Raw genomic sequence first — 11,328 nt, forward strand, 5'->3', positions numbered from 1 at the left:
CGGATCCGCCCTCCGCTCAACGCCGCCAGCCTGTATGAAGTGGCATCTCCTGAGTCAGAGGAACTCTACCTGTTCAGCACCAACGGAACACACCGCCACACGCTTAACCTCGTCACGGGAGACTACAAGTATAACTTCACCTATGACAACAAGGCTGACCTCACTGGGGTGACCGATTGCCATGGGAACACACTCCGAATCAGACACGATGCCAGCCAAGTGCCTGTCCGGCTCATCACCCCTGACAACCAGGTGATCTGGATGGCTGTGGACGCACAAGGAGATCTGAGGTCCCTCACAGCGCAGGGGCACGAGCTTGTTCAGTTTACTTACCATGGCAAGAGAGGTCTCCTGGCAACCAAGACCACCACCAATGGCTGGACCACGTTCTATGAGTAAGTGCTCTCAGTTTTGATGGACCACGTGAGTTGTAGCTGGATAACCAATGTGGACCATTGGACCAGGCTTTTGTACTTTAATGGTTACTATACAACTGTGATATGTTACAGCCACCATCTCACCTCTTAGTTACCCTGTTGTAAGTATTCATCCACACTGAAGCGTCAGTCTTTTGTGGCCCAGTGTAACACTGTCCAATGTAATACTTCTGTTGTCCTCCGCAGATATGACACGGAGGGAAAGCTCTACAACGCCACTTTCCCTACTGGTGTTGTGACTAATCTTCGTGGCGACATGGAGACAGACTTCACTGTCACCGTGACAACCTCAGGCCAGGAGGACGATGCGAGTATCTCTGCCAACCACACGTCCATCCAGGCAGTTTACACTCTGTCTCAGGGTAGGTGGCCTAATTACTCATCTATCCAGGGTAAGAAATACACACCTATCCAGGCAGTGTCACACTGTCCCAGGATACACAACCCTGTCACATCTCTTACTCTGAAAAATGAAAGGAGCCAAACATTTCAAGCCACTGTGTTTGTTTTTGTTGCTCAATTTGCTCATTGATGTGGTTGGTGATGAGAGGAATGTCTGAAGAAAAAGCTCAAACAGTTTCCCTAGAGTGTGAATGTCAGTATAAAACCTTTCATGTAATATCTGGGAAGGAGGGCAGTGTCATTGTTATCTACTCAGATTTTTATTTTAGTTTTCCAACTGAAATATGCATTGTTGTTGTTACAAAGGATTTCTGTTGCATTTTTTGAGCATTAAGGTCACACACAGGACACCAAAACACAACTGAACACTGAGTACAGACCAGTGTCTGGATGCCTTCATAAAATCGCCAGTAGCTTTTCTGTGTAGTGAGAGGGTGCCCTCTCTGGTGTACTGCAGATCAACTGAGGAACAGCTACGTGCTTGGGTATGACCGATCCCTCAGGATCCTCTACGCTAATGGCATGGACTCCCACTACCAGACCGAACCCCACATCCTGGCAGGCCCTTCGTGTCCAATCGTGGCACGCCGGAACATGACGCTGCCCAGTGAGAGTGGGCAGAATCTGGTTGAGTGGCGCTTCCGGAAGGAACAGACGAGGGCAAAGGTCACAGTGTTCGGAAGGAAGCTACGGGTCAGTTATTTAAAGAATAAAATACACACACACACACAAAACATTTGTTCTTGTGTACAGTCATATGCAGTATATTGCAATGCAATGACTACCGTCTTTGCAGATGCAGCTTTCCCTCTCTAAATCAGTCATGAGTCATGATGTCTGGCGCTCCCACCATAGATGTCTGGAGCTGATAGAACTATAGGTAGATCTCCCACCAGGGATGCAAGCCATACTTCCATGATCAGCAGCTCCATGAGGAGTATGAGTCATCCTCAGTCTGATCCTCCAGTATGACAACTGAGTCATACAGTCTAGATATCTTATATCTCACACGTATGGTCCATTTCAGTAAACATGCTTCAAAGTGCCTGATGAAAAGTTTGAGCTGCTTGATTTAGGACCTTGTCGCTATGCCAGGGTGACATTCAGCTTAATGAAGTTCTTGAAAGCACTGTGTGTGTGTGTGTGTGTGTGTGTGTGTGTGTGTGTGTGTGTGTGTGTGTGTGTGTGTGTGTGTGTGTGTGTGCACTGTTAATCTATTTTATCTGCACCAGAGCCTTAGAGGGAGCACCTCCCAACTTCACATAGTTGCTCTTGCCTTTTGTGCCCTCAGCATAGTGCACACTGAGACACATGTAGATACACAGGCATAGATTCATAAACCAACTTTCATTCACGAACCATGACTGGTATTCATACACATTTATTCATGTCTTGTGTCAATACTTATACGCTTGAGAGATATTTTACATATAAAATAGGGGAGCAAATAAAGGACAAAAACCTGAGGAGCAGGGAAAACAACCGGCACGAAGTAAGCCAATCATCTGTCATAAACGTGACATAACTAGGTCATAACAGTTTATGACAGGCCTCAAAGACATGTTATTCTCCTATACTCTCCTATACTATAACAGTTACTGTGCTTAGATGTTTGTTTTTTCTCATGAAGGAAGTGTCAAACTAAGAAAAAAAAATATCATAAACCACATCTTCCACAAAATCAGGTGAATGGCCGTAACATTCTGTCAGTGGATTACGACCGCCTCTTGCGGACAGAGAGAATCTATGACGACCACCGTAAGTTCCTGCTGAAGATCCTGTACGACACAGCTGGCCAGCCTGTGCTGTGGACCCCCAGCAGTAAGCTTCTACCAGTCAACATCACCCGCACCAGCGGTGGGCTCATCAGCGCCCTCCAGTGGGGATCAGAGGCAGAGCGGGTAGAGTACGACAGCCAGGGACGGTTGGTCACCAGAGAGTTCCCGGATGGCAAGACCTGGACCTACACTTACATGGAGGAGGTGAGTGTGTGACCAGCTCCAAATACAAAACATGTCTATATGAATTATACTTTGCCATAACTGCCAACAGTTCTATTTGTAGAATTAGGATAAATTGAAGAGACCCATTGTTTAGAGGCATGCTTGACAGCCTGAGGTAGCTGAATATGGTAGAGAAGTTCATCCATAATAACAATTTACCACAAACTTAGTATACATTTGAGTAGAGCTTTTCTGAATAAGGACTGAATGTGTTGTACTAAGTCCCTGTGATAAAACTGTTCTGTTTCTCCTCAGGCTGTGGTGCTACTCTTAGCCAGCCAGCGGCAGTATGTCTTTGAGTACGATGCCCAGGGGCTCCTATCTGGCGTCACCATGCCCAGTTTGGCACGCCACACGATGCACACAGTCCGCTCTCTTGGGTACTACAGCAACCTCTACCACCCACCGGAGAGCAACGCCTCGGTGGCCATCGACTATCGCGAGGATGGCCTCCTCTTAAGAGTGGCCCATCATGGAACGGGCCGTCGGGTTCTGTACCGGTACCGAAGACAGAACAAACTATCTGAGGTTCTGTACGACAGCACGAAAGTCACCTTCACCTTTGACGAGACAGCTGGCGTGCTGAAGACCATCAATTTGCAGAACGAGGCGTTCATCTGCACTATCCGCTACAGACAGCTGGGGGCGCTAGTGGACCGGCAGATCTACCGCTTCAATGAGGAGGGCATGGTGAATGCCCGTTTCGACTATGCCTACGATGGAAGCCTTCGTGTTGCCAATGTTCAAGGAGTCATCAATGAGACTCCACTCCCCATTGACCTCTACCAATATGACGACATCTCAGGGAAGCTGGAGCAATTTGGCAAGTTTGGCGTAATCTACTATGACATCAACCAGATCATCTCCACCTCTGTCATGACCTACAGCAAGCACTTCGATGGCCACGGGAGGGTCAAAGAGATCCAGTACGAGGTGTTCCGGACGGTGATGTACTGGATCGCCTTCCAATACGACGCTGCGGGCCGAATTGTGAAGAAGGAGATGAAAATAGGGCCGTACGCCAACTCCACCAAGTACACCTACGAGTATGACATGGATGGTCAGCTGCAGATGGCGTCTCTGAACGACCGTGTGTCGTGGCGATACAACTATGACCTGAACGGAAACCTCCACCTGATGCACCCTGGGAACAGCCCTCGGCTAACCCCTTTGCGTTACGACCTCCGAGACCGAATAACGCGCCTGGGAGACCTCCAGTACCAGCTGGATGAGGACGGCTTCCTGCGCCAGCGAGGCTCAGAGATCTTTGAGCACAACTCCAAAGGCCTCCTTGAGAGAGTCTACAGCAAATCCCTGGGCTGGAGTGTCCGGTACCGCTACGACGGACTGGGCCGCCGGGTCTCTTCCAAGGCCAGCGGTGGCCAGCACTTGCAGTATTTCTACGCAGATCTGACCTACCCAAGCCGGATCACGCATGTGTACAACCACAGTAGCATTGAGATCACTTCACTGTACTACGACCTGCAGGGCCACCTGTTCGCCATGGAGATGAGCAGCGGCAAGGAGTTCTACATCGCTAGCGACAACACGGGCACGCCACTGGCCATCTTCAGCAGCGAGGGCCTCCTCCTGAAGCAGGTGCAGTACACAGCCTACGGGGAGGTGCACCTCGACTCCAACCCCGACCTACAGCTCCCGCTAGGCTTCCACGGGGGCTTGTACGACCCTCTCACTAAGCTGGTCCATTTTGGCGAGCGGGACTTTGACATCATGGCAGGCCGCTGGACCACTCCGTGTCCCACCACTTTTAAAGACGTGGGGAAGGATCCCAGGCCTTTCAACCTTTACATGTTCAGGAACAATGACCCCATCAGTCAAGGACACAATGTACGGAAGTATGTCACAGGTAAGAGACACCATCTGTAAATGTGTTCTTGTCTAATGTAGAACGTGTACTGTAATTATATTGCTGTTGACAACATGCTCAATTCTGTTCTGTTAAAACACAGTCATGATTATAATGTATAATGATTGATTTTGTTTATTTCATTTATTTGCCATTTATTGTTGATTTTTTTTTTCAGATGTAAACACCTGGCTGGTAACCTTTGGCTTTCACCTGCACAACACCATACCTGGATTTCCTGCCCCCAAGTTTGACATCAACAATCCTTCGTATGAACTGATAAGGAGCCAGATTTGGGATGACCTCCCGGTCAGTATTTCACTATATGTTCCACATGTTAGTATTTCACTATATGTTCCACATGTTAGTATTTCACTATATGTTCCACATGTTAGTATTTAACTATATGTTCCACATGTTAGTATTTCACTATATGTTCCACATGTTAGTATTTCACTATATGTTCCACATGTTAGTATTTCACTAGATGTTCTGTTTGTTTTGCTATTTAAAATGTGTCACTCGATGGCAGATTAATATGTCTTTAGTCTAGGAGAAACTGTGCTACACTTAAGGTAATACAGATATGCATTTTTGAGAAAAGTTAAATCATGTCATCAGATGGTGTTTAATATGAATGATATAAAAGGCACAGAAGCACTTTGATAATTCACAAAATCTTGTCAGCTGGAAATTAAAAGCTTTCTGAAGAGAGCAGACCCCTTTAAAATCGCTTTGGAGGGAATGCCCAAGCACCCTAATGAATGCTTAACATAGTGATATCTATTCTATTCTTTTCTGTTCTTCATAGCCTGTTTTTGGGATGCAGCAGGACGTTATCAGGCAAGCCCAGGCCTTCCTATCATTCAGACGTTTGCCTGAGGTGCAGTTCGGCCCAACCCCACACACAGAGAGGCCGTGGCTGTGGTTTGCCCCAAGCACGTCCCTGGTTGGACGGGGCGTCATGTTAGCCGTTAGCCGAGGCAAAGTGGTGGTGACCAACACACTTAGCACCTCCAGCGAGGACTGCATTAAGCTGGCGTCTGTCCTCAGCGGCGCCATCTATCTGCAGGACCTGCACTACATGCTGGAAGGCTGCGACACACACCACTTTGTGAAGCCGGGTGCAGCTGACAGCGACCTGGCCGTACTACGGCTCACAACCGGCCGGCGTGCACTAGAGAATGGCGTCAATGTGAGTGTGTGGCAGTCAACGGCGGTGGTGGGTGGGCGGACGCGCCGCTTGGTGGATGTGGAGCTGCGGTGTGGGACTCTGGCGCTGCACCTGCGGTACGGCACCACGCAGGATGAGGAACGTGAGCGCATTCTGGAGCTGGCCCGCCAGAGGGCGCTAGTGAGCGCCTGGGCCCGCGAGCAGCAAAGAGTCAGGGATGAAGAGGATGGCGCTCGCCCGTGGACTGAGGGAGAGAAACGACAGCTACTGAGCGGAGGTAAGGTGCCTGGTTATGATGGGTACTATGTACTCTCCGTTGAGCAGTACCCAGAACTAGCCGACAGCCCCAACAACATCCAGTTCCTCCGGCAAAATGAGATTGGCAAGAGGTAACACACAGTTCCCTTCAGCTTCCTGAAGACAAAGCCAACGGAGACTTTAATGCTGAGGTAACACAAGATCGCTGGCGGCAGTGGATGCTGTGGAGTTTATTATAGTCACAGCATGAGCAAGTCTGTTAAAATGACAAGAGCAGAGACCATTACTCTTTTTTTTTTTGCAAATGATGAACTCAGCTCTGTGAACAAGAACTTGTAGCTGTAGGAGAGATTGAGGCAGAAAAGTGGACTAAGGACTCATGGAACCTCCTTTAAATTGGGTGCAGTAATGTAATAATAATGGGAGCAGTAAACGACCATGTTTGGGTTAGTGACATGCAGTACAACACTGGAGATTATTTTTACTCAAAGGGAGGTGCAAGTCGGCGAATCTAGACCAACGCTGTGCGTTGTGCCACTATATATAATCTGTAATTGTATGAAGCCTTGCAAAGGCATAAGTCTCAACAGGACAACTTCATAAGCCTGAATCATCACCGTCACAAGCAAACTAATGTACAGTGGAAATCATTTATAAAATAGTTTCTATCTCGTTTATTTATTTGTCTATTTGTTTGTTTGTTCATTTGTTTAGTTAGTTTGTTTAAGTACAGTAGTCATTTAAAACTATCTGAAAACTACATGGGCATGAGCAAAAGAGAAATCACTCCCATCTGAGTGTTACAGAGTTTGAAGGCAAGCATATTCAAAAGTACTGGATGTAATGGAGTGTGTGAATAGTATGAAATTGTCACTTTGTAACTGCTGTAAATGTGTGTTTCTAAAGTGTTGAGCTACAGGTGAAAAAGACAATCCTACAAAGTCTACTGTGGAAATAATAATAAAAAAAAAACATACAACCACTACCACCAACTTCAAAGAACACATCTGTTACCTGTGTTTTATTTACTGTTTAGTTTTTGTGGACCAAAGGAGCATATACACATGTATCTGGGTAGCTGAATATAAGACAGGGATGTTGAGATGATTCAACACTGATGAAGAGAAAGCCGGTTCATCAGCACAGAAGACATTATTATAGTTATTAGAGTTTGGCGGAGTCTGTCTATGAATTACACCAATTTATTCAGAACTTATTCAGTCACGGTGGCAGTCATTTATGTTGAGTATTTATACGTTATCAATAAAAAGTGAAACAGGCATTCTTCTACACCCATTCAACACATCATAATGTATGTTTTTAATTTCATGAATTGTATGAAATCAACTATCTGTAAAATAAAGTGGTGGTTTTCCCCCAGTTATACAAGCCAACCCAAGAAACAAAATAATAACAATTTAGCTTCGAGCTGTTTACCGTGAATTATTTATGCCCCAGATGTGAAGGGGAATTTAATTTTCCCAAATGTTTGTCTTTTGTGGGAAAAACCGCAATGTGTTTGAAAATGAGGGCCAATTCCAAGGGGCGTGGTATGGTATGGACCATTTTCATCCTCAAAGGAATGGCTGAAGTGAAACAGGACAGGACTCCGATAATTATTCTTGCAGGCAACTAATTCAGTCATTATCTTATTCTATTATTTCTTAACTTGCTGACTTTATCAGAGTCTCATTCCCCACTGCACACCAGGGTGTGTGGTTCTCTTCCTTGAGTTTTGTCCTTGAGCTGGATACCCTGCTAGCACATCCTCTGGGGTAGCTGATGTCCCCAAAATAAGAAAATAAAATAAACACTAAAATGTCCTGATATGGGTTTCATCCTTGAGCTGGATACCCAGCTAACATGTTCTCTGGGGTAGCCGATGTCCCCAAAATAAGAAAATAAAATAAACACTAAAATGCACTGGTATGGATTGACTAAAGAAATATTTAGTTTTGTATGTAAGGCTTCATAGTAAAGCGGTTGGGAGAGTTGAGCCTGGAAGTGATTTATGGTTTGGCCAAACAGGTCATATATGGATTCAGAAAATCCTTTCCAAAATAGTCTTCACATTCACCTCTAACATTTAAGCAGGGAACGTTGTCTGGGTGGTCAAAGCTTTCGTGATTTTTAGTGAGGAGCTTCGTGCTCCTGGAAATGGAAAACACAGACGGTATGAAACAAGGAAAAGCATAAGCAAATCAATAGCGATATCTGACTGTACTGTATGCTCACTGTGTTTATGCACGTTGTTAGGGCATGTTCATTTTCAGTGTTCATATGAACATGAAGAAACCCCTTGAGTCACCGCCCTGAGGGCTTATGGCCCCTATGGCCAGAGACCGCACTACTTATTAGCCCAGTATTCCTAGCCTGGAGAGAAACTGAATAAACATGGGCTCGTAATGAAATGGAAAACATCCCATATGACAGGCAGGGTGTGCGGTTTGGTGATGGTGACAATGTGACCCTGTGTAGGGAAGGGGAAAATGTGTCCTATTTGAATTCAGTTCTGGCCTGTAGTGTCAGACACACAATCCAACACTTAGATGTTGATGGAGAATTGACTTACTGACGATTTATCCAGCATACTCTAAATACTTTTGTGCATGACACAAAGTTAGTGAACACTATATTCAGGATGGATATTTTATGGATATAGTACACTGTCTGGAAAATGTATACACATATACATAGCTACAGTGGTATCTTACTATGGTATAGAGAAGCTCAGATGAAAGCCATCATCACCCCTGAGTTACTCTTAACCCAGTTGGCTCATGTTTACGCATGAGGTTACTTATGTGGTTGTGAATAGTGAATCAGACTGGACTCATCTTCTGCTCCATATACACACACACACACACACACACACACACACACACACACACGCACACGCACACACACACGCACTCACGCACGTTCAAACACACACACACACACACACGCGCGCGCGCGCGCCTTACACTCATTACGGATTTCATGCCAGCACACTTCGGTATTCTTTTTTCTGATCGTTCTGGATGAGGGAGGAGAGTCTGAAATTCATATTTTATAAGGAGGAAATGTCTGAGGTACGGGTAGGAGTGTGAGAGAAAGGTTTGAGCTGAGTTGAGCTGAGAAGGACTAGTTGCTGAGTGGCAAGAAGGGGCATGAAACCAAATCGGCTTTGATGTTGGTTGTAAAAAAAAAGTTAAACAGCCTTAATTCAAAGAAAATTAATTTAATAAGTATAGCCCCACTTTTATCCACCGGATAAGTCTTTGGTCTCGGGGTTAAACACTTCAAAATTATATTAATCTTTCCTTGTCAGCTTCAGTTTTACAGAGTTTAAAATGTGAGTACAACTAGTCAGCAATGCTACTTAGCTCAGACCGTTGCAACATTGAGGACAATCACATTTAATCCTGCTGCATATAAGAGGAAGGACTTAAAGGGAGGCTGGGTGCCTTTGTTTTGGTGTTTGAAAGTGACCAACTTTGGCCTGTATCACACACTCACCTTTATGATCATCAACATGCGGATCTGTTACAAGTCCTAGTCCACCTCTTTCTGAGAGCTACCTTAGAAATTACTGAAACACCAGACCTAACTAAATCTCTAAGGTTAAAAGTTCGCTGCATTCGTCTCTCAAATACATTCATCACAGTTGCATATGGGAGGACACAGTTCCATTACAGCATGCAACATAATAGAAATGTCTATCGGTGAAAGAGGAACTCATAAGTAAACTACTAGCTCCCTCTGCTGTTGGCAATGAGGAAATAAACACTTGTGACATGATGCAGGGGACAGAAATCTCTTCCACAGTCACTCTTCTCTGATGAGTCCAATTTCACAGTAGGTGCAAGACTCTGTGGCTTGTAGGCCTCTCTAGGTCTCCGTCTAACCATCAGACGACCATGTGTTGGGCAAAGCTGAAAATTGGACTCATCAGAGAAGACGAACTAGGAGACCCTCCAGTCCGCTTTGGTTCAATCCTTATGGTCTTTTACAAACCTCAGCCAGGCAAAGTACAACGTTGTCCCAGAAGAAAAACTTGCTTCCTTTTGCTCTGACAATGTTCCCCAACTCTGAGAAGTGTTTTTTCCAGCAGGGCAATGCTCCATGCCACACAGCCAGGCCAGTAAAGGTGTGGATGGAGTACCACCAGATCAGGGCCCTGTCATGGCCAGCCCAATTTCGAGACCTGAATCCCATAAAAAACCTCTGAAATGTGATCAAGAGGAAGATGGATGGTCACAAGCCATGAAAAAAAGCCGAGCTGCTTGAATTCTTGCGCCAGGAGTAGCATAAAGTCACCCAACGGCAATGTGAAAGACTGGTGGAGAGCATGCCAAGACACATGAAAGTTGTGATTTTAAATCAAGGTTATTCCACCAAATATTGATTTCTGAACTCTTCCTAAGTTAAAGCATTAGTATTGTGTAGCTTAAAAATGAATATGAGCTTGTTTTCTTTGCATTATTCGAGATCCGAAGACACTGCATCTTTTTTGCTATTTTGACCAATTGTCATTTTTCTGCAAATAAATGATCTAAATGACAATATTTTTATTTTAAATTTGGTAGGAATGTTGCCTGTAGGTTATAGAATAAAACAAAAATGTACATTTTACTTTAACACATACCAATAAATAGTAAAACCAGAGAAACTGATCATTTTGAAGTGGTCTCTTAATTTTTTCCGCGGCTGTATGTTAAACATTTTGATTGACCTTTTTAATGCAAAAAACAAAACACAAGTAGTGAGCTTAATTATACGCATGGCCATGTAATCAATTGAACACAGCTATGCTGCAGGGAAAATATTTTGACCTGCGCACATCTTAATGCAGCTATAACTGTTCCAAAACTAGCAAGCTAATGTTGAAAATTATCATTGTCAAACATCATTGTCAAACAGTGCCATGGTGGTCATAGAGCAGAATTGCAGCTACAATTGTCATAAGGCCCATGCACAGGGATGGGTATCATGTATTGTAAGGTCAAGCATGGAAACCAGAGTGCAGGTGCAGGGCAGTGGAAAGTTACAAAGCAGTCAGGAGGGGGTCACCCATTTACACCCACACTCACACACACTTATACATACACACACATACAGAGATACACTTACACATACACACACATGCATATCTACACTTCTATATACACACTTACACGCACACACACATATACACATACACAC

At 44.9% G+C, this 11,328-nt stretch overlaps 1 protein-coding gene across 1 annotated transcript in view; it reads left to right on the top strand.

Annotated features, from left to right (window-relative positions):
* LOC308368738 (teneurin-3) overlaps positions 1–6,276 on the top strand; it is a gene marked incomplete at both ends in the record, with an annotated part of 127,741 nt that extends 121,465 nt beyond the window's left edge. The window contains 7 exons of the mRNA XM_080842990.1: positions 1–395; positions 624–799; positions 1,297–1,532; positions 2,525–2,821; positions 3,098–4,709; positions 4,888–5,018; positions 5,521–6,276. The exon at positions 1–395 is cut by the window's left edge and continues 486 nt beyond it. Coding sequence (XP_080699116.1) covers positions 1–395; positions 624–799; positions 1,297–1,532; positions 2,525–2,821; positions 3,098–4,709; positions 4,888–5,018; positions 5,521–6,276 — 3,603 coding nt within the window. The remainder of the gene's footprint in view (positions 396–623; positions 800–1,296; positions 1,533–2,524; positions 2,822–3,097; positions 4,710–4,887; positions 5,019–5,520) is intronic.
* Between the last annotated feature and the right edge of the window lie 5,052 nt (positions 6,277–11,328).

The sequence above is a fragment of the Sprattus sprattus genome (assembly GCF_963457725.1).
Source record: "Sprattus sprattus genome assembly, chromosome: 8".
NCBI classification, from domain to species: Eukaryota; Metazoa; Chordata; class Actinopteri; order Clupeiformes; family Clupeidae; genus Sprattus; species Sprattus sprattus.